Source organism: Tarenaya hassleriana, unplaced genomic scaffold, assembly GCF_000463585.1.
Source record: "Tarenaya hassleriana unplaced genomic scaffold, ASM46358v1 Cleome20, whole genome shotgun sequence".
Lineage (NCBI taxonomy): Eukaryota > Viridiplantae > Streptophyta > Magnoliopsida > Brassicales > Cleomaceae > Tarenaya > Tarenaya hassleriana.
Genome location: NW_010965373.1, coordinates 2419856 through 2445636, shown reverse-complemented (window position 1 = coordinate 2445636; position 25781 = coordinate 2419856). Strand labels below are relative to the sequence as shown.

At 37.3% G+C, this 25781-nt stretch overlaps 7 protein-coding genes across 7 annotated transcripts in view; 5 read left to right on the top strand and 2 right to left on the bottom strand.

Annotated features, from left to right (window-relative positions):
• The window catches only part of LOC104813929 (monoglyceride lipase), a 4653-nt gene extending 1798 nt beyond the window's left edge, over window positions 1-2855 (top strand). The window contains exons 2-7 of the mRNA XM_010541731.2: window positions 733-771; window positions 869-939; window positions 1723-1787; window positions 1861-1950; window positions 2027-2119; window positions 2202-2855. Of these exons, the coding sequence (XP_010540033.1) occupies window positions 733-771; window positions 869-939; window positions 1723-1787; window positions 1861-1950; window positions 2027-2119; window positions 2202-2603 (760 nt within the window). The 3' untranslated portion in view covers window positions 2604-2855. The remainder of the gene's footprint in view (window positions 1-732; window positions 772-868; window positions 940-1722; window positions 1788-1860; window positions 1951-2026; window positions 2120-2201) is intronic.
• A 599-nt stretch (window positions 2856-3454) lies between these two features.
• Window positions 3455-4605, bottom strand: LOC104813928 (protein YLS3-like). Its single transcript, XM_010541730.2, has 3 exons — window positions 4197-4605; window positions 4053-4118; window positions 3455-3695 (listed from the first exon to the last, which is right to left on the bottom strand). Exons 1-3 carry the CDS (start codon window positions 4537-4539, stop codon window positions 3580-3582), a joined length of 525 nt encoding a protein of 174 aa, XP_010540032.1. The 5' UTR covers window positions 4540-4605; the 3' UTR covers window positions 3455-3579.
• A 963-nt stretch (window positions 4606-5568) lies between these two features.
• Window positions 5569-9592, top strand: LOC104813927 (ERAD-associated E3 ubiquitin-protein ligase component HRD3A-like). Its single transcript, XM_010541728.2, has 6 exons — window positions 5569-6169; window positions 6371-6862; window positions 7187-7402; window positions 7715-8038; window positions 8204-8446; window positions 9084-9592. The coding sequence occupies exons 1-6, from the start codon at window positions 5645-5647 to the stop codon at window positions 9294-9296; spliced, it is 2013 nt and encodes a 670-aa protein (XP_010540030.1). The 5' UTR covers window positions 5569-5644; the 3' UTR covers window positions 9297-9592.
• A 1391-nt stretch (window positions 9593-10983) lies between these two features.
• On the top strand, window positions 10984-11838 carry LOC104813926 (protein C2-DOMAIN ABA-RELATED 3). The gene is made up of 3 exons (XM_010541727.2): window positions 10984-11184; window positions 11255-11350; window positions 11442-11838. Exons 1-3 carry the CDS (start codon window positions 11065-11067, stop codon window positions 11730-11732), a joined length of 507 nt encoding a protein of 168 aa, XP_010540029.1. The 5' UTR covers window positions 10984-11064; the 3' UTR covers window positions 11733-11838.
• A 3495-nt stretch (window positions 11839-15333) lies between these two features.
• Window positions 15334-18638, top strand: LOC104814039 (phosphoethanolamine N-methyltransferase 3-like; the record flags this gene model as incomplete). The annotated part of the gene is made up of 11 exons (XM_010541882.1): window positions 15334-15360; window positions 15680-15817; window positions 15919-16056; window positions 16553-16696; window positions 16775-16885; window positions 16982-17123; window positions 17261-17541; window positions 17616-17777; window positions 17866-17919; window positions 18122-18196; window positions 18323-18638. Coding segments are annotated over 11 exons (1374 nt in total), but the record flags the coding sequence as incomplete, so codon positions are not given.
• A 1645-nt stretch (window positions 18639-20283) lies between these two features.
• On the top strand, window positions 20284-22732 carry LOC104813921 (ras-related protein RABA6a-like). Its single transcript, XM_010541720.2, has 2 exons — window positions 20284-20618; window positions 22113-22732. Exons 1-2 carry the CDS (start codon window positions 20398-20400, stop codon window positions 22585-22587), a joined length of 696 nt encoding a protein of 231 aa, XP_010540022.1. The 5' UTR covers window positions 20284-20397; the 3' UTR covers window positions 22588-22732.
• Window positions 22733-22800: 68 nt separating this feature from the next.
• The window catches only part of LOC104813922, a 3803-nt gene continuing 822 nt past the window's right edge, over window positions 22801-25781 (bottom strand). The window contains exons 3-11 of the mRNA XM_010541721.2: window positions 25763-25781; window positions 25481-25548; window positions 25058-25119; window positions 24721-24802; window positions 24374-24607; window positions 23667-23795; window positions 23503-23564; window positions 23105-23221; window positions 22801-22978 (exon numbers count right to left, since the gene is read on the bottom strand). The exon at window positions 25763-25781 is cut by the window's right edge and continues 13 nt beyond it. Coding sequence (XP_010540023.1) covers window positions 22927-22978; window positions 23105-23221; window positions 23503-23564; window positions 23667-23795; window positions 24374-24607; window positions 24721-24802; window positions 25058-25119; window positions 25481-25548; window positions 25763-25781 — 825 coding nt within the window. The 3' untranslated portion in view covers window positions 22801-22926. The remainder of the gene's footprint in view (window positions 22979-23104; window positions 23222-23502; window positions 23565-23666; window positions 23796-24373; window positions 24608-24720; window positions 24803-25057; window positions 25120-25480; window positions 25549-25762) is intronic.

Sequence of the window (25781 nt, the reverse complement as noted above, 5' to 3'; positions counted from 1 at the left end):
TCGTGTAGGAATTGATCGGATATCATCCTTGTCTGCTTCCATTCTGATAGATCTTATGGAATGTAGTGTTCTGGCTTGTGTGATGCCATTGCCAATCATCCGAAACTTAGGTACGGTTAGTTTCCTTTGATATTAGATGCTGCAGTTGAACTAACAAATTAGTTTTTCCAACGAATAGTTTAATAAAATATGCAAATTGGGTGACTTGCTATACCCTGATTTGCTCAGTTGGTGTGATCTATTGGTCCTACACTGACACAGATATTGATAAATCCAGCTATGGAAGATTTGTAGATGCCATTTCGCTGTGGTTGTTGGGAATATTTATTACGTGCATCAAAAGGCAGTGAAATAGATATTTGGGGTAATGATGAGAACTTGAGATGGTGTAGAGAAAGAAGATTCTGCAAGTCAAAAGTCTTGAAGGAGTCTTGGTCTAGAGAAACCTTTCTAGTGATGCCCGTTTTGACTCAGCTCTTTCAACCTTCTTGGTGTATAATTTGTTGTGAAAGATGGGTATTTGTCTGATGTTTCTGTCCTCCCACTTCCACTTCTTGTTTTGGCATTTGGATCTTTCATGTTTCTCACGTTTTGGTCGGTCATATATTCACTTTAGGATTTTTAATGGTTGAATCCTACAAGGCACAGATTTTCTTGTTTGTTTGCACAAATGTGTTTTCACTCTCTTTTTCTCTGTCAATGATACTGATATCTTTTCTTACGTTTTTGCAGGGGAGTTGTTGTTCTGCTCCATGGTCTGAATGAACATAGGTTTGACCCTTTAGCCCTCGTTTGTAGCCTTTGCTACTTTATTATAATGGTTGTTGCATGGGAAGCCTAACATAAATTTTCTTCAAACATGCAACAGTGGCAGGTATAGTGATTTCGCAAAGCAGCTGAATGGTAATGGATTCAAGGTGTATGGAATAGATTGGATCGGTAATCTCACATATCTTTTTATCTTTTTCCTCCAGTTTGAAGTTAAGTGCATGATATTTTCTGGAACCCTGTTTTTGCTTGACAGTCTTGTCTTGTACAGCTCAATTTCAATGGAGATTCTGTAAGAATTTACCCTTTGTACTTATGATTTTGCACCGAGTAGGTTTACTGGTCGATTGCTTAGTCTATGTTTTTTACACCAGACTTGAAACCTTACCTAGCATATAAACGTCGTCACCGTTTTCAACCATGGATTTATGATATTCATTCATGATTTGCAAGACATGTAACTGTGCTGGTATTAAGGGTCTTTTTGTGGTGGTTGTTGCTTGATTGTGTTGACTAGACATATTCAAGGATATGAAAGGCATGCTTTAGATGATCTTGAACCAAACTTGATAGTAAAATCTCCACACAGAACGTGCGAAAAGGCATTTGAGAATTTTGATGTTTCATAGGCTAGAAAATATTGTTCTTCAACCTTCCCTCTGTGTTTGGATGTCGCAGGGAATTGTGTTGGGGTGGTGCTTATTCATGTGGAAAGGTGACATTGAATCTCATCTTTAGCATACCATTGAGTATTTAGGGATCATTATTCGTCTTGGACCCGAGTTTTCTGAAATTTGTAGTAGAAATAAACCATTTTAGCATCTTTGAAACTTAAAATCTATCCTAAAAGGATTTATAGCATCTGCCCTGTATGTATGATTTCTCTTCCGAAAATCCGAAGATGCTTGCTGGTTTGTTTCCCATGAACTAACTTCGTTTGTTCTGTTTTGATAGGGCACGGTGGGAGTGATGGACTTCACGCTTACGTTCCTTCCCTAGATTATGCAGTCGATGATTTGGTACTCATTTTGTAAACATTTGTGTTCTGTGATATGCCATTGCTGTACTTACATCTGAATAATATTTATGCAGAAATCTTATCTTGAGAAGGTACTGACTGAAAATCCGGGGCTCCCTTGTTTCTGCTTCGGGCATTCAACCGGAGGAGCCATCATCCTAAAGGTAAGAACTTTAATCCCTTATTGCCCCTTTCGAATTTCCTTGAGAATATCCCAATCTGAACGTTTGAATTTTGCAGGCTATGCTAGATCCAAAGATCGAAGCTCGGATTTCGGGCATCGTCCTGACTTCACCAGCCGTCGGAGTCCAACCATCTCATCCAATCTACACCGTAAACTAAACCCGAAAACTCGGAATCCACAACCATTTCGATGCCAGATATTCCTCATGAATCTGTTGTTTTTTGATTGCAGGTTTTAGCTCCGATTGTGTCATTCCTCTTGCCCAGGTACCAAGTCAGTGTCGCAAACAAGAAAGGCCTTCCGGTTTCTCGCGATCCCCAAGCTCTTATCGCCAAATACTCAGACCCTTTGGTCTTCACTGGCTCGATCCGAGTGAGAACTGGTTACGAGATTCTCAGAATCGCTGCGTACTTGCAGCAGAATCTAGACAAAGTCAGGGTGCCCTTTCTTGTTCTGCACGGCACCGACGACACAGTGACTGACCCTGAAGCCTCTCAGAAACTTTACGACCAAGCTTCATCCTCCGACAAGACGATCAAGCTGTTTGACGGGTTGTTGCATGATCTCCTCTTCGAACCCGAACGGGAAGCCGTGACCGGAGTCATAACAGAGTGGCTAAACCGGCGGGTGTAAGTGGCCGAACCGGTTAATTTACCAAAGGCTGAAGGGACAATTTTCCTGGGTCGTTTCCTAAAAAAACTTGTGTGGAAGAAACGGAGAGATGGAGAGTTCAGTTACATTCTGTCTGTCTGTTGATTGATTTTGTTACAATCTGGGCTCTGTCAACTTGTGGTTATAAATCCTTTTTGGTCGTCTGAAACAAAAATCTCAAACGCATTCATCCATTTTTTTCTGTGATACCATAAGTTTGATTGAACTGTTATATGTTCTCTCTAATTTTAAAATTTAAATTCGAAATAAGATAGACTTTTTATTTCTCTATTTACCGGTTGAACCATCTAAATTTGATCGTTGTAGAACTCAGTCAATTTTCATGTTATTTCGTATGTATAATTCGTTTTATATCACTTGTTTTTTAAAATACGTTTTTATTTTTTATTTTCATTTTCATGCTGCGCGTAAAGATTATTTCAATGATGTCAATTTCTAGAGATTTTGATGATGTGCAACGTTATCATATTCTTCCTTTTTTTTTCTATGCTATCCTAAGGATATTGAGAAGATGGTTGCTGAATGAGATATGTTGGTGTATTTTTTATTTTGAATTTTCAAAAAACAGAATAATATATAAAACTAATAAATCTTAATTGAACAAAAACTTAATTCGAATAAAAAATGATAAGTATTATTTTTATAAAATCAAAATCAACAAATAAAAAATAAAAATAAGAAGCGAAAATATAAAATTTGACAAAAAAAAATAAATCTTAAAAAAGAAATCGGAATCAAGACGGTAAATTTTTGAATATTTTTTTAGATTAATTTGTTAAGATATTTCACACACAAAAACGTGAACAAAAACAGCTATAATGTGGAGTGGATATAAATCTATAATAATGTGTTGTATGTAAAAAAAAGAAAGATACAAATCAAATACTAAAATTTTTAAAAAACTAAAATGAAGATGATAAATAACAAAAAAAAAAGATTAAAAGAATATGGTCGCAATGAGAGCAGAGACAAAGTTAAGTCCGATGAAGCTGATGGTGGTCGCCGCCGCGCTTGAAGAGCCTCCGGCGGTTGATCCGCCGGTGGAGGAGCTTCCTGTGTCAATTAATTGTTTAAGGTTAATTTAGTTAACAATTCTTAATATATATATAAATATATATATTTCGAAACGAAATTTCTTAAACTGTTCCGAAATTAAAACCAGCGAATTTTAAATATGTTGAATTTGAAACTATAGTATTTGTTTGGATAAATAATAAGAATAAACAAAAATGGATTTTTCAAAACGAAACATGGTCGAACTTCTAATAAATGAAAGATAAGCTTACATAAATAAATAAATAAAAACAAAAAAAAAAAAAAGATTGTGATAGAAGAAAATTACGAAAGTTTTGGAAACAAGTTACTAACATATACTATATGATAATAAATAAAATTATCGACTAGAGATACCGTTGGTAGACGCCGGAGGTGTCATCGGATTTGTCGGAGTCTCCGGCGACGCCGTCGGCGGAGTAGCTGCACAACAAAAACGACGTCGTTAGACCCAAACACAGGAAAAAAAAACGTTGTCGTATCGACCGGAAGAAAAGTCACCGGAGCTATTGCAGCGTGACACGTCAGCGTTGGCGCCACAGGCCTTGGGGAGATCGAGAGCGTTGGATTTGGTGAGGTTTTGAGATCGGAGCATGGCGGGATTGTTGAAGACGGAGCAGAGACACGTCACGTCGTTGTCGATGATCTCCTTCAACGGCACGCAGCACGTCGCCGGAGGATTCACCGGCGCGTGAATGTACGGCTGACATGGAATCAGCCTCTTTATACACGCCGTCGTCTGAGATCCGCCGGAAGGCGGCGGCGGAGTCTCCGTCGCTGCTTTCACGGCGGACCATGAGAGGAGGAGCAAGGCGACGACGGCGGCGATTCTCAGAGCTTCCATCTTCTTTCCTTTCCCGTAAAACGACGTAGTTTTCGTTACTGTGGTGGTGTTTTCGTTGTTTTCTGTGCTTTCAGTTGCGTATTTATATAGATCTTTTTTTTTTGTATTATTTTGTTTTTTTTTTGGGGGGACGTGTTTTGATCCGCCACGTACGCGGGAGGAAGATTAAAATTTTAGGATCTTGACTAAATCATGATTAATTTAGGTAATTACCGATTTTACTAAAAAAAAATTCATGTGGCACAACCGGCAAGGGCAGATTCAGGCAAGAGATCTCGTAACATGTAATGATAATTGGATTTGTAATTTCTTTTTTTATTCTTATAACAAGTTCGTGTATCGTTGCTCTGTAATTTTTTTTTTTTGGCAAGGTCACCTAACTGTCACAGACAAATATGGATTGTTTATATAGGTTTACAAAATAAAGGAATGACCTGTAGTTACCCAAAAAAAAAATGCATGATCTGGAATATATATAAAGTTTGTAACAATATGTATATATATATAAAAAGTAGCAGGGGTCTGTCCACATCGACTTAGCGATGTAAAACCGTATATGACAATAACATGTTCTAACTCAACTCAATTCGTATATGATAATCATATCGGCCCAGATTAATATGAATATTTTCACATTAAATATAAAAATATAAATATTTTTAATAAATGTAGTTAAATGCTTTTTTAATAAATTTACATGAACCGTTGGATCTCAATAAGGATCGTTTGATTTGAGAAAGCCATCTCAGGCTCTCAGCCGCTATTTCGTGAGTTCAATTTGGACCGTTGGATGAATTCGATCCGATCTCTGCTGCTTATTCTTAACTTCAATCTGACGCGTTGGATCTCCCCAAAACTAATTTCAGCCGTCGATTCTATGATCAAATTGGAGCCGTTGGATTGTTTACTATTCCAGAGGTTTGCTGACGTGTGTAAATATGATTGGTGATATGACAACAATCGACGTGGCACTTCACACTTGTGTAAGATAATTACGTAATTACCCTCTCATCCTTTGTTCATCTCAATCGCATCGAGGAACTGAGAAATTACAGCGAACGACGACGACGACGACGACGAAGAAGAAGAAGAAGAAGAAGATAGGATGAGAGTCTTAGCCTTCAGAGCAGTAACTCTCTCTCTCCTTATTTTCTCTCTCTACAATCATCGTGTCCATGCTCGTCCCTTCGTCCTCGTCTTCTCCAACGATGATCTCAACGGCGGCGTAACCACCGGCGACGACGGCAACGAGTCCTCCGAGTTCGATGAGTTCGGCGATTCCGATTCCAAGTCCGAGGAGGAGCTCGATCCAGGCTCCTGGCGTCCGATCTTCGAGCCGGACGACTCTGCCGTCCAGGTCGCGTCGCCGAAGTACTACTCCGGCCTCCACAAGATTTTCTCAGCGGCGAGTGAAGGAAACGCGAGGCTGATGGAGGATGCGGTGGCGGAGATTGAGGCGGTTGCGGCGGCGGGAGATCCCCAGGCACAGTCGGTGATGGGTTTCGTGTACGGAATGGGGATGATGCGGGAGAAGAGCGCGGCGAAGTCGTTTACGTACCATCATTTCGCTGCCGAGGGCGGGAATATGCAATCGAAGATGGCGCTCGCGTTCACATATATCAGACAAGATGTAAGCATAGCTAACATTTTTAAGATTTCTCTTCTTCTTGGCTGATCTTGTGTGGCTAATCTGAAAATACCGTAACGAAAAATGAGGAAATGAATTGTGCCCAAGTGATATTTTCGACACTAATCTTCGAATTAAGGCACAGTTTAGGCTTTTGTGTTTCTTGTCTTATGTTTCTGTAATTGTCTTGTGATCATGTTCCAGATGTACGAAAAAGCTGTGAAATTGTATGCTGAACTAGCAGAAGCGGCTGTGAATAGTTTCTTGATCTCGAAAGATTCTCCGGTGGTTGAACCCATTAGAATTCATAGCGGAACTGAAGAGAACAAAGATGCACTAAGGAAATCTCGCGGAGAGGAGGACGAGGATTTTCAGATATTAGAATATCAAGCTCAGAAAGGGAATGCTGCGGCAATGTACAAAATTGGACTGTTTTACTACTTTGGTCTTAGAGGATTAAGGCGCGATCACACTAAGGCATTGTACTGGTTTTCAAGGGCAGTAGACAGAGGAGAACCGAGGTCGATGGAACTTCTGGGAGAGATTTATGCTAGAGGAGCTGGTGTCGAGAGAAATTATACCAAGGCATTTGAATGGCTTACGCTTGCTGCGAAACAAGGTCTCTATTCAGCATATAATGGCATTGGGTACTTGTACGTCAAAGGGTATGGAGTGGAAAAGAAAAACTACACTAAGGTAAGCTCTTGCTACATATGTAGTTATAGATTTTTACTTCTTTATCATCAATATAGTTGTGACAAAGGAACTCAGAAAAAAAAGGGTAAATGATTCCTGATTGAATGTCGAGAGTTCTTGGATTAGTCTAAGGATCTAATCTATGTGGGAGATTAAGTTTTTGCTGGAAGTCATCTCTCTAAGTATCTTTTGTCTAGTTGGCACTTTCAAGGAAGGGGCCATGGTTAAAGATTGATGTCAGTAGTACTGTAAAGGAAAATAGATAGTAAATAACGGTTTACTAGATAAGCATTGACAGTAAGTGGTGTATTCCTTCAAGTGCAGGCGAGAGAATACTTTGAGAAGGCTGTGGACAATGATGATCCTAGTGGACACTATAACCTCGGGGTGTTGTACCTTAAAGGCATCGGAGTAAAAAAGGATGTGAGGACAGCATGCAAGTATTTTCTTGTTGCAGCTAATGCTGGTCAACCAAAGGCTTTCTACCAAGTGGCTAAGATGTTCCACACTGGTATCGGACTTAAGAAGAACTTGGAAATGGTAAATTAGTCGTAGTTGTCTTATAACTTTTCTGCATTACCCTTGACGTCAAATGTAGTGATGTTTTTCTTTATTCCATATGTTTAAAGCAGTAGAAGTTGTGTATTTTGCCAAAAATTATATTCATAGAGGCACTAGGATTACAAGGTTCCAGCAATGGTAGTAGATTCATTTCTTAGGTCCTTATCTTCTTTACCTTTTTTTTCCACTTCTAGCTGTTCTAGCAATTTTCTTGGATCACTTGGGCAACCCTACCTTATGATATACAGTACTTTAAATTCCTAGTTCACATTCCTAGCATTTTGGTTCCAGGCCACTTCATTTTACAAGTTAGTAGCAGAAAGGGGACCATGGAGTTCAATGTCGAGATGGGCTCTGAAATCTTACCTGAAAGGTGATGTGGGCAAGGCATTGCTCTTGTATTCGAGAATGGCAGAGCTCGGTTATGAAGTTGCGCAAAGCAATGCGGCCTGGATCCTCGATAAATATGGGGAAAGAAGCATGTGCATCGGAGAGACTGGGTTTTGCACGGATAAGGAGAGGCATGAGCGTGCTCATACTTTGTGGTGGCGTGCCTCTGAACAGGGCAACGAACATGCTGCTTTGCTCATTGGAGATGCATATTACTATGGCCGGGTAAGCAATTCTGTTCGTGCTTGAAGAAAAAAAAATATTTGCTCTGTTTCATCTGATATCCTTATTACATTCATCATCTCACTATGATTTTGCCAATGAATCGGTTCTTGTTTTGGTTACTTTCCTGGATCATCGAGTTCTTGATATCGAATCCAATGTTATCAGGGAACGGAGAGGGATTTTGTGAGAGCAGCAGAGGCATACATGTATGCGAAATCGCAGGCAAATGCGCAAGCAATGTTCAATCTGGGGTACATGCATGAGCATGGACAAGGGCTTCCCTTGGATCTTCATCTTGCCAAGCGTTACTACGATCAGGCTCTCGAGAATGACCCTTCTGCCAAATTGCCCGTCACTCTCGCCCTTGCCAGCTTGTGGATCCGCAGAAACTACGCCGATTCTGTTCTGGTGAGTCTTTCTCTACTTCAAAAACAAACAAGACTTTGAATATATGAAGTTCTTGGGGTGGACGGATACCCGAGATTTCCGGATTATCCAAGTCAAATATCTTGGGTCCGGTTTCAGATTCGTTTTGGTCGGTATTCAGAGATCGGGTATCTGAGATAATTTTTGGATACTTAGGGTACCCAAACTTCAGTTAAAATACAAAAACTTTAAATATTTTCAAAATATATATCATGCATTAGGAGTTGACTTTGATCGGGCATCCAAAATTTTTTGCTTATTCGAACCCGCATCCGAGCCCAAAATTTCATGAGATTTCAGTAGGTTTGTATTGTAATATCTCAAAAAGTAGATGCAAAATGTCATTTTAGTGTTGTCGGGTATCGTGGATAATACACTGTCTCAGACTCAATTACTCGAATCCAAACCCGATTTTCGGGTTTTACTTAGCGTTATAACCTGATCTCATCTCATATAGTGTTCGGGTATCCAAATTCGGGTTTTTTTTTGCCCAACCCTAATATGAACCTGCGTAAATCAACTGAGAGTTTTCTACAATTTCTTGGATGTCCGAATTTTTTTAGTATAAAGAGATTAAAGGAATGAAAATATGATTCAATGGTGCGTTGTGATGAAGCAGGTGAGGGTACTGGATTCCTTGCCGGAAGTGTACCCGAAGGTGGAGGGATGGGTGGAGAACGTTCTGTTGGAAGAAGGAAACGCCACTATACTCACACTTTTCGTATGTCTTATAACTGTCCTGTACCTCCGGGAGAGACAGCGGAGACACGTCGTCGTGGATCCTGTCGGTGCTGACGTGGCACAGCCCCTCCTCGCCGTCCCGCAGAGGTGATCTCTCTCATTCATTCCGTGCATGCCGCCCTTGTTCTTTTGACTCCTCCTGTACAGGTTACACAAAAAAGGAAGAGACTTTTAAAGTTTCCACCTTGAAAAAACGTAGTGAAGTGGTGGTGCTGTAACGATAGCTGAAGGGTACCGTGGGATACAAGAAACGTTATGTTTTCTTTTTTCTGGTTTGATTGATAGATTTGGTCGAAACCTGGTTCGGTTTATGTTCTTTTGATCTGTAGAGCATAACGATTTCTGGTGTTTCTTTCCCCTCTGATCTATTATTCATTTTGATTGATATTTACATGCTTTCAGATGCATATATATATATATATATATATATATATCTGTGTGTGCTTTTTGCATAGATATGCATATGCCATATTGGGGACAGGAGAGTTATAATAAGCAGAGTGTGTTTCTTATACTTTGGGATCCATTGAAATTATATTCATTTGAAATTTAGAATTTGACTTCAATTTTATTAAAAATATTAATTCTCATTGATTTTTTTAATTTTAAATTTGATTTCGATATTTACATTTAATTAACTTGATTTTAATTTGTTTTTATCGAGATCAAATTGGGTTGGGGATAATTAAGCATTATTTGATTGGGTTTGTATAAAACAAATGTATTAGGCCAAGGGTGTCTGTCAAAAACATTCTTGATATACGTGAAAGACATACATACATACACACATACATACATACGTATGTATATATATGTGTGTATGTTGCAGATGATAAGTTAAAAACACTGTTGACAAATGGTTATGATATATGTATACACACACACACAAGGACGGACGAGCGAGCAGGTAAGGGGGCAAAAGGTGGTCGTGGCTCCCACGTTCATGTTATGAGACTTTGACACCGAACACGTACGTACCTACTCTCGAATCCGATTTCTTAAAAAGCAATGTTCTCATTTGCATCTTCCATCCCTTGCCTTTTTCCCATGTTACCCGATTTTTGGGTAATAAAATCCGTGAAACGGGGACATAAAACGTTTTTTCTATCCCGAGTTCAATCTTCAGATTGGAGAGGAAAACGTATTTCTAATAATTCGGCCGTTCTCGATTCCAGGAATAGTATAGCTCTCCATCCATAACACTCCATTATTAAAAAAAAAAAATCAAATTTAAACCCATATATGTTATTATTATTTTTTATTTGTATTTCATGTTATTACGGTTTTCATTCAATTATTTTTCGAATATATGTTTTCGTTTCAAAAATATTCATCTTCTATATATAAACATTATTTTTTGCCGACGATTTTTATGTTGAATTTATTATCATTAGGATTCAACTAATTAATTTAACATAAAAAAAAATCATACTTGATGAGTTTTTACATCATATTTTAATTTGAATTCGTTTACACATATATGGTAACTCCTAATCAATTACAAGTTGTTTAAATAATAAGAACCAAATGCTTGGGATTCAATATAACCGTCACCTTTCATCTAAACAAAACAATTCCTAATGTGTAGTAGTAAGTTACATGAGAATATTTTAAGCGTTATATAGTAACTTTAATATATACGAGGCATTGAAGAGGGCCATTTAATTTGTCGCATGTGTTTTCTTATAACATGCTCTGACATTGTTTATGGCGTTAGATTACATTTTATATCCAACGTTCCAACAACGTGCGCTTCATCATCATCATCATCATCACCTTATTATAATACAGAATATCAAGACTAATAAAAAGAAGATTCAAGTGCAGATGAAGGGGAGAGAGAGAGAGAGAGAGAAAGAATGTCGCTGATGGAAAATCTCATGGGTCTCCTCCGCGTTCGAGTCAAATGCGGCGTTAACCTCGCCGTCCGCGACGTCCGCAGCAGCGATCCTTACGTCGTCCTCCGAGTCGGCCGTCAGGTGAAACCTCTCTCTCTCTCTCTCTCTATATATATATATATATCCCACTTATACAAAATTTTTGTTGCAGAAGCTGAAGACCCGAGTGGTGAAAAAGGACGTAAACCCAGAATGGAACGAAGATCTGACATTCACAATAACCGATCCAAATCTCCCGGTTCAACTGGTAATTTAAAGGATCAAGAACCCGAATTTTTTTTCTCCTAAAAACCCACAAAAACCCTAACGTACGGAAACAACGTCGACGTCCGTTGCAGACGGTGTACGACCACGACTTGTTCAGCAAGGACGACAAAATGGGGGATGCAGAGATCGACATAGGGCCGTACATAGAAGCGCTAAGGATGGAGCTGTCGGGATTGCCGGACGGAACGATCATAACGAGGATACAGCCGAGGAGATGCAACTGTTTGGCCGAGGAGAGCTGCGTTAGGTGGAGCGGCGGACGGATCGTTCAAGACCTTTGTCTCCGTCTTCGGAACGTTGAGTGCGGCGAGGTTCAGGTCCAGCTTCAATGGATCGATCTTCCTGGTTCCAAAGGCCTCTGATCTTTCTTTCTTTTTTTAAAAAAATTTATTGTGTTGTTTTTTTAAATATTATTATTGAGTTTTGTATACTATTTCATATTTTGGGGAAAATGGGACCGGTCCCAAATGGAATGTATTGAATGTGAATCCAACCCAAATTTGATATACAATTTATTTTTTGGATTAGAAGTTTCTAAAATATCAAAATATAAAAGTAATCGAACAACCTTGCAAAATCATAATTTTATTAACAAGAGGTTTATGGGCTTTTTTGGGCCCATTTTTCTGTCATTCCATTCATCTATCAATAATCCTATAAAAATACACAAATTTAAAAAAAAATGTATCCGACAAGATACATAAACTTCTAATTTAACAATTTTTAAAATCTAGAGCAATTTTTAAAATATTTAAAATCTAGAGTAATTTGCTACATAAAAATAGTATCTTAATCGGTGTAAAAAATTGTTTTCATTCAAAAGTTAATATTTTTTATATATATTTTAATATTTGATATATTTATTTGTTTGTAAGATTCTTTTCTATATATATTTTTTATTATTTAAGTTTTTTACCATTGAAAAAAATACGAACTTTCACGCAAGGGCAATGTTGTCAATTCTTACCAAGAATACCCTACCGCCTAGGATTTTTATTCTCTTAATTTAGGTTTATTTTTTGTTTTATACAACTCAAGTTGACATGTGTTCATTTAAAATACAATTCATTTATATTTGAATAATAACATATCTATAAAAAAAATTATCTTAAAATATATAGAAAATGATTTTTTTAAATATTTCCTCTGTAAAATGTAAAAAAAATATCCAAGTCTATTTAAAATATTATAGAAACTTTTCCAAAGAGTATTTATTCGAATAATTGGTACCAATTAATTAGATACAATCATTAACGTGTTAATATTTGTTTAGTAATTATATTTTTCATAAATATAATAGGTATTGAATAAATATTTTGAACTATAGGTGTTTGAGAAATGTATAAACTCAATAATGCATATGCAACTGAAATTACACCCCCAAAAAATAAAAATTTTGGAAAAAAAGAAAAGAAAAAACCCCATATATTCTCTCTCTCTCTCTCTCTCTCTATATATATATATATATATATATAATGAGTTACAGATCCCAAAAGACAAAAGAATCACAGAAACCACAACACAGATTTTCTCCACGATGGCTCACTCCTCTTCTCTCTCCAAAAACAATGGTAAGTGCAATTATTTTTTGGTTATAATTCTATATAATATTCATAAAAATTCTACACTTTGATTATGTGTTTTTCATTCCACAATCTCTCTTTTGATTGGTAAATATATAAATTGGCGGAATCGTTAAAGGAGAAAAAAAATATAAATAAAATATATTTTGATGGTTCGGAATTTTGTTCTCGATATCAATGTCGGGCGACTCCATCGGTATATTGGAAGAAATTTATCGACATTTTTTTTTACAAATCTGTATTTACACAGAAATCATCAATATTTTGTGTATTTATACGTAGAAAATAAAATTTTTATAATTATTTTATATTTACGTGGATTTCTTGATATATGGATTTATATATGATTTCCTGTATTCATTCACGAGAAAACGGAGATAACTTAAAGAGTATTCACAGTAATATCTATATGGTTCGATTTTCCGGTTATTTTTCATTTATGTATATTTTGTGACGTTGCTTATGGAGAACCAAGGAGAACCGGCTTGGTTAAGACAGAACCAAGTAATTTTATTACCAAATTCATTATAACATAATATTGATTGGTTATTATAATAAATAATAAAGTTATAATCCATGATTTTAAGTTAATTACATGTAGAGTGATTAAGACTTTAGTTATTGGATTAAGGTTTAAGATCTCTACAATCATTTCGAGAGGACAGTTATGAATTTTTCGCTGTCCGAATTAATGCTTTGCCATTTTGCCGTAAAAGACAGGAGGAGTAGTTCCATGCTTACCTTTCTCACCACGTGAATCTGATTTCTCTTTTATGTATATACAATCAAATCGAAAAAAAAAATTTATTATTGATATATTAATTAATACTACTAAAAAATAATTTTTTTTTATTAGAAATAATGATACAAAATTAATATTTAATAGCGTCTATTTCATTACGAGTTGGAATCTCATCCTGGCTATCTATTGTTAAAAGAAAATAAATATCATGTTTTCTTAATTTAAGTAATTAAACATAGTTGTGTATATATATATAATGTTTTGGTGTATATATATATATATTTTTGATAAATGTCTGCTGTTACATAGTACAAACTACAAAATTCATAGTTTCCTTTCCTTCGTTACTCTGTACTTAATTGGGGTCGTGGACACTGAATCGGACGGTGTAGAAGATGCCACGTATGCATATGTAACGACAAAATAGATTCTCCGAACGGTCCCTCTGAATTAAGACACATCAATTTCGGACCCACCATTTCTCAAGTAAAAACAATTTGCGAATTTATTTTTTTCTATGCTTATCAAATGTCAGGTATATATATAATATTTAAAAATTAACTATTTAATGTTATTTTTTCATTTCAAGTTATTTTGTAAAATGATTAACGATGAATGTTATTTTCAATTACGTAGTTATCTTATTATTTGATAAATATAAATATTTGAAAAAATTATCATATAAATGCTGGTAAAACGTTTTCGGTAACCCTGTTAAGGTAATAGTAATTCTATACCTTATGATAATCCTATAATTATATGTGTCAGTAAAATATTTTGGACCGGTCGAGATGGATAGCTAAACCGAATTTGATTGCCTAAATTGAAAACCGGAATCGGATGCACGCGACTAAACCGCTACAGTTCTCCGTCATTAATATTAATAAAACCTCGGCCGAAGAAAAGCTCACTCTACGCACATATAGAGAGAGAGAAGAGAGAGAGAGAGAGGGAGAAAGCCAGAGAATTTTGGATCTGTGAGAGTTGATGAAGCAGAGAGGGAGACTCCATAACCACAGATCAAGGAGCTTTTCGAGATCCAGGCTCGCCATTGAAGGCTCGTAGCCATAGCTTTTTAGTTTCTTCTTCCGTTCTTCATCTCGCATTCCTTTTTGATGCAGAAACAACAAAGGAATTTGTGGGGAAGCTGGACCTGAAGCCGGGGCAGAAAGTTCTAGATGTCGGGTGCGGAATTGGAGGAGGGGACTTCTACATGGCTGAGAACTTTGACGTCGATGTTGTGGGCATTGATCTCTCTGTCAACATGATATCTTTTGCGCTTGAACGCGCCATTGGGCTCAGCTGAAATCTGACGGAAATGGCTGCGCAAGGTGGGTCTTTCGACTTCTTCTACGCCGCTTCTAGTTTGAATCGTAAAGAAATTGCTTATAATCTTGAAGGCGATTAGTTTTGTAGATTGTCCGTTTTATTGCCGTCGATTACGAGTAGATATTAGAAATGTACAAACGTGATGGTAAGCTCATAGAAGTTTCTGATTAGTTTTGCGAATGCTTGGATCTGCGTACTTCATTTTTTTTTTGTGATCGTTTCTTTCCACTTTTGCAGGGGAGGAACGTGAAATCCAAAAGAGTTACTGGAAAGAACACTCTGTTGAATGGTTTCTTGGTCTAGGAACCTCTTAACAGCCACTTAGAGCGTCCCGAAGTAAATGCTGCCGACCCTAAAGTTCATCTCCGCGATTCAGATTAAGATGAACCGCAATATGACCTAGGGATGGAAATGAATGACAAGCAAAACACAATCTGGAACTTGTGCAAATTGGTTGAGACGTTTGATAACACTCTTGCTTGATTTCCATATAACATGTTATCCATTTAGTTTCTTGAAACCTTGTTTGCTTTTAGGCCATGTGACTGAAAGCTGTCATAGATTCCAAGCGATAGAGATAAGAAATTGTCCGTGATGTGTAGTTTTGTTTCACGGATGAAAGCTTTTAAAACTTGAAGCACTTGTCCACATGCAGATACTTTCCGTTCTTCCTCCATTCGAGGGGAAGTCGGTCTTGGAGTTTGGAGCTGGCATTGGTCGTTTCACTGGTGAATTTGCTCAGAGGGCTAGCCAAGTTATTGCTGTCGATTTCATTGAAAGTGTTATCAAGAAGGTCGGATTGCCTCCAACTCTTGTTCTTTCTAGTTACTTGTAGTATCTGTTCTCTCGGCCAAGTATGCATGCTTCTTGTTTCCTCACAAATTCATGTTTCAGAATGAAGACATTAATGGGCACCATAAGAACGTCAAATTTATGTGTGCTGATGTGACATCCCCGGATCTGAAGTTTTCGGACGAGTCGGTGGACCTAATATTCTCAAATTGGCTACTGATGTATCTCTCTGATAAAGAGGTAATTCTTGTCTTATTACTCACAGAACCAATTTGAGATACTCTAAGACTAAGAAGGCATCTAATGCTCTGATGATGCTATGTTATCATCAGATTTAGTAGATACATTGGAAAAGTGCATAGAAATCTGAAATTACAAGAGATTGACCAGAATGCGTTAGGACTTCCAAGTAAAAATTAAGAGATAGTCATTGTATGATCTCACTTCTGTAATAATATTTTTTTCAATGGAATCGGCTGGCGTAGTAGTATTAGGTCATGTAATCACGACGGGATGATAGGTGTTATTATTGTGTCTTTTGTTGGATGACAAATCATGCTTTGTCTGCCATCTGCGTCAGATACACCTATTCATATGTATCTCCGAGTTTTACTCTTTTTGATCATGATGGGTGCCGCTAATTGTTTATGGAGTAGAGACACAAGAATGATTATGTTATTCCTTCACCCCTCAATGGAATGAATGAACTTTTCTTTTGTCGATTTGCAAATTGCAGGTGGAAGGTTTGGCAAGAAGGATGCTACAGTGGTTGAAGGCTGGGGGGTATATTTTCTTTAGAGAGTCTTGCTTTCATCAGTCTGGTGACAGCAAACGGAAATACAACCCAACTCACTACCGTGAACCCAGATTTTACACAAAGGTTGTGTTTCAACACTTAGCAGTGTATCCCTTTGGTCTTGGATTGTATACATTATTCCGAAGTATGATTTTCTTGCAGGTTTTCAAAGAATGCCATACGCATGATGAGGCTGGGAATTCATTTGAACTGTCTTTAGTTAGCTGTAAATGCATCGGAGCCTATGTGAGAAACAAGAAGAATCAGAACCAGGTGAACAATGCTCTTAGTTAGTTGTTTTGGCTTGTCCTTTTGAGCTTGTTTTATCTGATTCACTGACACAGTCATTTACTTTTTTACGAATCCCAGATTTGCTGGATATGGCAGAAAATCAGTTCGGACAATGATCGTGGCTTCCAACGTTTCTTGGATAACATCCAGTACAAATCTAGTGGCATTCTACGCTATGAGCGTGTCTTTGGAGAAGGTTTCGTGAGCACTGGGGGGATCGGTATGCTCTTGGCATAATTATCCATTGTCTTAGCATCTTCCATGACTAGTGATCACATCTTCTGTTGATGAAATAATCATTTGTACCAAAACTGCAAATTGATATAGAATTCGTTTTTTATCGACTTTTTGATGCAGAAACAACAAAGGAATTTGTGGGGAAGCTGGACCTGAAGCCGGGGCAGAAAGTTCTAGATGTCGGGTGCGGAATTGGAGGAGGGGACTTCTACATGGCTGAGAACTTTGACGTCGATGTTGTGGGCATTGATCTCTCTGTCAACATGATATCTTTTGCGCTTGAACGCGCCATTGGGCTCAAATGCTCCGTGGAATTCGAAGTGGCTGATTGCACAAAGAAGTCATACTCGGATAACACGTTCGATGTTATTTACAGCCGAGACACCATTCTCCATATTCAAGTAAGCTCCTCTGCCTCTTTCTTCCTTAATGGTGTTTCATTTGCGAATTCGTAATCATCTGTCTTAATTCTCAGGACAAGCCGACATTGTTTAAGACATTCTACAAGTGGTTGAAGCCAGGAGGCAAAGTGCTTATCTCTGATTACTGCAGAAGTCCCAAAGCTCCATCTCCGGATTTTGCAGAGTACATCAAGCAGCGAGGTTACGATCTTCACGACATACAAACATACGGTCAGGTATGTATGTATGTGTGTGTGTGTTCTGTTTTCCGAAATTTTGTGGATATATTAAGCTGAAGTTACCTGACCCGACATCTTTCCTCAGATGCTCAAAGATGCTGGTTTCAACGAGGTGATTGCGGAGGACCGAACCAATCAGGTATAAACATTTTTTTTTCTTTCTAGAGTCCTCTTTTTATAAGAATATAACAGTGTCATTGCCATTTACAAGTAAACAGTACAAGCTTAATCTGCAGCATCCCTAAGATTAAAATACGTAATGACAATAACACCTTTATACGCTTTATACATTCTAAATGAGCCAAAGACAGAACACTAAAGCATTGGTTATGTGTGATCAGTTCATGCAAGTCCTGAAGCGGGAATTGGACGCAGTCGAGAAGGAAAAGGAAGAGTTCATCCAAGACTTCTCGAAAGTCCGTTCGCCCCCCGCGCTGTTTTTATCCGCCTCTTTTTTTTTTCAAGCAAGTCGCTGTTTTTTTTCCGCCTTCTTGCTCACCCGGAAAACTCCTTTTTTTTTTTCCGGGGGTCGGGTTTTGCAGGAAGAGTACGAGGAGATGGTGGGAGGGTGGAGGGCGAAGCTGCAGCGGAGCTCGAGGGGAGAGCAGAGGTGGGGTTTGTTCATCGCCAAGAAAATCTCCTAAGACACAGTGTGAGTGTTTCCTTCTCTCCTTCTTCTTGGAACTTTTTTTTTTGAATGTTCATGTTTTTTTTTGGTACTCTTTGTGTGTGAAGAAGCTAAGTATTGGGCGGAACCTCGACTGGGATTTTAGTTACCGTTGGTTTTGTTCAATTTCCTCCGTCTTTTTTTTATTGTTAACAGTCGAAGTTTTATTACGTCATGTGTTTGGTTTATTATATAATTATGTGCAATATATATATATATATATATATATATATGTGTGTTTTTGACATAACTAACACTGACCCCTTGAGCTATAATTATTTTCATTCCATTTGGAAACATGGTACAATGCTAAAATCAAGAAGGTTTGATGTCTCTACCTACCTTATGAATTGTCCCATTCGATTTTCAAGATCAAGTGTGAAATGTTAATCAATATTGATTTCCCATCTCACCACTTGATTAATTTCTATTAACGAATATTCCCGAAGTGCCATGGTTACCGCATGCATATATTTTGAAAACTATGACTCACTCTAGAATATATTGATATATTAACTATTTATGGGTAATGTGATAATATGTAAATATTAGGGTGGGTGTTTCGGAAATCGGTTTGGTTTTTCTGGATAAAAATGCGCTGGTTCGGTTTTTTCGGTTTTTTCAAAAATAACTACCAATCGGTTTTTATATTATATTAGGTTTGGTTCAGTTTCAGTTCGAACTCGGTTCGGTTCCGTTTTTATTAAAAAAAAATAGATTTTTTTTAAAATTGGTTTTTCAGGATTTTTGAAAATTCGGTTCGGTTCGGAGAAATTCAATTTTCTAAAAATAATACTGTGTGAGAATTTAGAACAGTTCGGATCGAAAAAAATACCGTATTTTTTTATTTGGTTCGATTCTTCGGAACCGAATGGAGAAGCCCGCCCTAGTAAATACCACGTGATTGAACTGTATAGAATTTCAATTAAAAGAAATTGTAAGATTCATTCCATTATAATTTTATATGTTCATATGTGGTTATATTAAATTAGAGTTGATAAAGTAATTTGGTATAAGCTGGCTGGCTAGCTAATGGGTTTTAATGAGATTTTCCAAAATGTAAGAGAGAGAGAGAGAAGATGGGTTATTTCGGGTGGTGACTGGTGATACTGAGAGTAAGCAAGTGTACGGCAACTGAAGCGTGGAAATCGGTTGAATGTCTAAAGAGGAAAAAGGGGGAAATAGGTAGATGATGATTAAGCATGATTACTTGAAAAATAATCAAAACGCATGTTCTTAATTATGATTAATCAAACAGTAACACCTAACAAACAGTGTGATTACGACAGGAAAACCCCTTAATCGCAATTATGATTTTTTCTTAATTATATACGTAAATATGTGTATGCGAGTAAACTTGTATGCTCCACCATCATTTACATCAAATTCCTTTTCATTAACGACACATACATATAAATCACAAATAGAGAAAAAGTCTATTTTTTTTTCTTTTAAAAAAGACGAGGAGAAGCTTAGTTTAGTCAACCCCCAATAGCAGAAATAAACATCGTTTTTTCTCCTGATTAAAATGAAAAAAAAAAACTTATAAGATAATATTTTTTTGCTCACAAAACCCGTGAGTGCCCCCTCATAACCTTTCTTCTTTAAGTTAATTTTGTCTATTTGTGACTTGCAACTATGTGAAATGTTGATTAAGACTACACTTTTTTTTCATTTATCTTTATATTTACTCTAAACTCCATAGTTTCTTTCCCCCCTCTAATCTCGGCCTATCTCATAATATATTATGCTGTCATAATCCTAAGACGAACTCCATTACCATTTTTCATATATATATATATATGTAATCATTTCATCATATGGTATAATTCTTTAATTCAAGCCATATTCAACGGAGAGACTTTCACGTTTCTTCTTCTTCTTCTTCCTCTTCAAAACCCTTTTATCAGAAGCGCAGACAGAGAGAGAGAGAGAGGGAGGACAAAAGGCATGGCGGAGGAGTCATACGACGAAGAGTGCGACTATCTGTTCAAGGCGGTGTTGATCGGAGATTCCGCCGTCGGGAAATCGAATCTGTTGTCGAGATTCTCTCGGGACGAATTCCGGTTCGATTCTAAACCGACTATCGGAGTCGAATTCGCCTACCGGAATGTTCGCCTCCATGACAAGATCATCAAGGCTCAGATTTGGGACACCGCCGGTCAAGAACGGTACGTATATACCATAACCATACACACATGCACATATACATATACATATATATTATGAGATTGTTAACTAAATATGTCATTATGATCTTGATTATCCCGTATCATCGGTTCGTGCATGAATCTGCTTATGTCGACGAGTTTTTTTTAACTATTTTTTACCCTCTTGAAATTATTCAATTAATTGAAAAAAAAAAAGTTGTTTATTGCTCATCAAAGCCAAACATCTTTTTTTTTTTGGTTAACTTAACGAAATAAATGATTATTTTTGTTAAGAATTTTTATTTAATAAAGGTGGACATTTTCGGGATACTTCTTATTTGGATTCGTTTTTTATTCTACGAAAAAAAACATATTTATTCGATTTATTATCATCTTTAATTCCGACCAATTTTAAATTAAAACCTCAATTTAACTTTTAAAAATATTTAATTAAAATAAATTTAATTTAAAAAATATAATGGATTTTGATGTCAAATTTAAATTTAAATTAATTAGATAATAAAAAATGTACAGCTCATAGTCATTAAATCATAAATATATGATATCGGCACACAAAAAAAAAAGATAAAACAAAGTTTGGGATAATGATGAAGGAAACACACCACGCGCGTAGTCGAGATGCGAGCAATCAATGTCACTCCGACCTAATTTTTGTTGAATGTCGCCACCTTTTTTTTCTTTTCCTTTTTCTATTTTCTTTCAAAAAAAAAACATTTTTAGAATTTAAGAAAAAAAATCGTGATTACGCTTTCCTTTTTCTCAATGTGATAACACATTTGCCTTTTGCCTGCGCCCTTGCATGTATTTTCTTACCTTTTTTTTATGTATTTGTACATAGATTTTAAAGACTTTTTTTTTTATAATCCGGAAGTTCACCGGGCTTTTGGCCCAACTACATCTCTCAGAGGGATCGAGATAGTCCATGTGAAAACCCCTCCCCAACCAGGAATCGAACCTCCAACATCTAAATGCTTTGCACCCAGTTGCGACCACTCGTCCACAAACTGTTGGGTCGTTTAACATCGTTTTTTTGTTAAAAGACGATGTTATTTCAGTTCATATATATATATATATATATATTCGAATATAATTCCGAATAAAACTGAAATATGATATAAAAAAGTATAATTTATCCAAAACTGAAAAATCTGAACCTGAAAATAATGAAATCGAAATTCGATATATCCACCCGTAACTGTAGTCTCAATTATAATAAATTTGCGTACGTATACTAATCTTTTGTTTTAAAAAATTTTAGGAAAAAAAATCATCGCACAAAAATTAAAATTTGTTTTTAAAAAAAATATATTTCTCGAGTTCTCATAGATCTCTCAAATTTATATAATAAGTTTTGTTTAGTAGAATTAGAATATTCCAAATGCGATATACACATAAAATAAATACAAAGTTTATATAAACCCAAAAAATCAACATTGGTACTGAAATCTAATTGAATAATGCCAATATATTTTTTTATTAATTTGTTAAAAATAGATTCCGAGCAATAACGAGCTCGTACTACCGAGGAGCCCTAGGAGCGTTACTTGTCTACGACATCACGAGAAGGACAACCTTCGACAACGTCAAGAAATGGCTCTCCGAACTACGTGGCTTCTCCAGCCCCGACACCGTCGTCGTCCTCCTCGGCAACAAGTCCGACCTCCGATCCTCTCGCGAAGTCGAAGAGTCCGACGGTAAGTCTCTCGCCGAGTCAGAAGGTCTGTATTTCCTCGAGACGTCCGCTCTGGAGAACCTCAACGTCGAAGAGGCTTTCCTGACGATGATCCGTCGGATCCACGAGATCGTCAGCCAGAGAATCGCCTTAGAGCCCAAGTCCCTCGACGGAACCGTTAAAGTTAACGGCAACGGTAACGGTTCGGCTCTTCTTCCCGTTGGCAAAGAGATTGTGAATATTGATCAAGTTACCGCTACTCAACCTTTGAGTTCTTCCAACTGTTGCTTCAAATGAACGAATCCTATATATATATACATTGTTTTGGAATTTTTGTCATACCACCATGCTTAGCTTACATTTTCATGACATTTTGGTGTATAATGTAGTTAATGGTGTACGGGGAAACACAGAAGTTCTGTGTTCAATTTGATCGGTTCAATCGATTTCATATCCGGTTTTGTTTGGTTTAAACCGATCTATAATCCAATACCGGTTTAAACCTTCCACTGAAATTACAAATTCGAAACTATAGATGCGATAATACGCATTAGACGTTAGTTCGAACATTTTTCGAAAGATCCTCAAGTAAGGTATATCATAGTCTTACAAGAAGAAGAATGAGGAGCTTCTCTATCATTCAGTTCTTGTCTTTGTCTTGCCATTCCTTGAATCTTCTTCTCTACACCTTTGCACGTAAAAAACCGAAACCATTCACAACCGACCTTCCTAGATCTTCATCGCAACGTTCATCTCGGAGAGATACAACAAGTCGTTAAACCCGAAAAAAGACGATTCTCGGATCGAGGCTCACCCGATGGAACCCTCTTGAGGAAGATTGCGGCTATACAATGGAAGCTCGAAGAGCAATGCCGCCTTGAACCATTGCGGCAAGTTCCCATAGACTCCTCGCGGTAACAGAACGAGCGGACTGCAACCACAACGCAAAGTTCGTTACCAAATTAGCCCTCTTTTCGTCCGTCCTCTAGGGGTAGACATAATTAAGTCGGGTATCCAGAAAAAATTTAGGGCATTTGGATCCGTGTTCGTATTCGAAGGTCTCGGATACTCGGCCTAAGATCACCTGTAGAATATCTGGGTATCCAAAAATTATCTAAAAATATATTTATAACAACAAAAAATTCATACCCCTAAGAAGTAGGTCTGGTTATTCGAAAAATTCAGGGTTTATAGAAATGAGAAGAAGACAACCTCGTCGTCTTCTTATAGAACTTGTAAGCACCCATGTTGCCGTACTTTCTGTCGGCCGATGCCTGTTTACGCCCCCTCGAAACATATGTGAACTCTCCATAACCATTCTTTGATTAAAAACTGTACATAAAATCGGGAAATCCGAAAGGAAGAGAAATATGAACCTCGAGTAAGGGTATGCCGCTGACAAAGAGAAGCAGCAAAGTGAGAAAGATCGGTCCAAAAATCACGAGATACTCTGCTCCTTCGAGCACCGGTGACGCAGCCACGAAGATTCCCCACCAGAGTAATATCTGTCAAGAATTTTTGCAAGATTCTTCTGCTTTACACAAACCATTTTCGGAGTTGATGGGAAGAAAGTAGGGCTATGTAAAAAAAGCCTGATTAGGTATCCGAGCTAGTATCATATGAGATTGGATTATAGCATGAAGAAAACCCGAAAATCGGATTTGAGTTCGGGTAACTGGGTCCGAAATTGGGCATAACCAGTAGGTACCGAACGAACAGTAAATACCATTTTTGTCCCTAGATTTTAAAGATATCACAAACGAACTTAATAAAATTTCGGGTTCGGGTTCGGGAAACCCAAAAATTTTGGATACTTAACCCAAGTCAAGTTACTTGGGTTAGGGTGGATAGATACCCGGAAATTGTCTCGAGTATCCAATTTTCTTATACCTGACCAAAATGTATCTGAGATCGGGTAATAACACGAAAAAATCTCGGATACCCGACCCATCCCAAAAGAAAGTGATAATAAGCCAATATAGATTGAATCAAGAAAAACCGGGTAAAGTAGGCGAAATAGAGGAATCTTTGAGGTCAGTTCCAGTTGGGCAAAATCCGGCGTTTGCAGCCAAAATATACTAACCTCGCCAAAGTAGTTTGGATGGCGGGAGTATTTCCATACCCCGACGTCGCACCATTTTCCTCGATTTTCCGGAGAATTCTTGAAAGTAAGCTTCTGTTGGTCAGCCAAAGCTTCGATCAAGAACCCGGAAACCCACATTGTCCAACCTATTACATCCGCAGGCTGAAGAGATCTTCCACTGTCACTTGCATTAACAACAGTTACAGGTAAACTCACTGTCCAAACCCACACAGCCTGCCCCAAAAAAAAGAGAGAAACAAAAAAAAAATGAAGCTTTTATATCACGAGAGCAATACGAGGCGAAAATTAAGAACTTGAAAAACGGGAAAAAAAAGATTCAAAGTTACCTGAAGAAACCAGAAAACGGCTAACTTCACCAGATTGCCGCGCATTTCATCAAAGCGCCGGTCTTCCCCCCATTGAATGATCCTAAACACAATTAGCATGCCTTAAGGTAAGAGATGATTAGAGAAGAATTCATCAACTTGGGAAACAAAAAGAGCCTCTCTAAAGATTATATATGCATAACTCTCTCTATATGTCTGTATACATACATATATATATATATATATATATACACATATTGGTATTGCAAGAGATGAATTAGTTAATCAACTGCCGTTCTAAAACGACAAACCATAATGTTAGGATCCAGAAAGAGAGAGGGCAAGTCACGGTACGAACCTCATTAAAAGGAATAGGGCGAGGCGAAGTCCCCATACAACAACGAGCAAAGTCAAGACAATCTGGTACGAAACCGGAAAAGAAAATGATGACGAAATAGCAGAAATGTTATCATACAAAAACGATCAAAACAAGGAATTCAATACACCAAACTTATTAGAGAAAAACAATCCAAGAACATCAGTAATGATGAGATAGAAACTTCGATACAAGAACACCATCTTCAATTTCGATTTCAACATCAAACCCGAAAGACAGCAGTACTAATAAAGCAGCCAGCCACAGTAGGATATGAATCTCAACCATAATCTAAGGGAATGCTTGATGGGTTGATGAAATCTACAATCTTTTCCCCTGCACCCTCTAAGGTCCATCAATGATCATACCCCATGCCATTTCATAACCACAGAAGAGAGGAGTTACCTGGCGAAAATGCCATGTCCCTTTGAGTATCAGAGTCAACACAGCGAGTATAATGAAATTTGTGCTTCCTGGAGATGAAAAGAAAACAGGAGATGAAAAATTAAAGTCGAAGTTTCAAAATGAATCAAACAAAACTGTCCACATTTCCTCCTGCTGCTTTTCCTTAGATCCATAACAAGGAACTAGCAACTGAACATTCTGTTTATGCCACAGAACACGAATACTATTTCAATGTCCGAATCCAAAAAGAGCCAAATTTAGTTGATGAAGGAATACCCTCACCGGCAAAGTCAGTAACTTT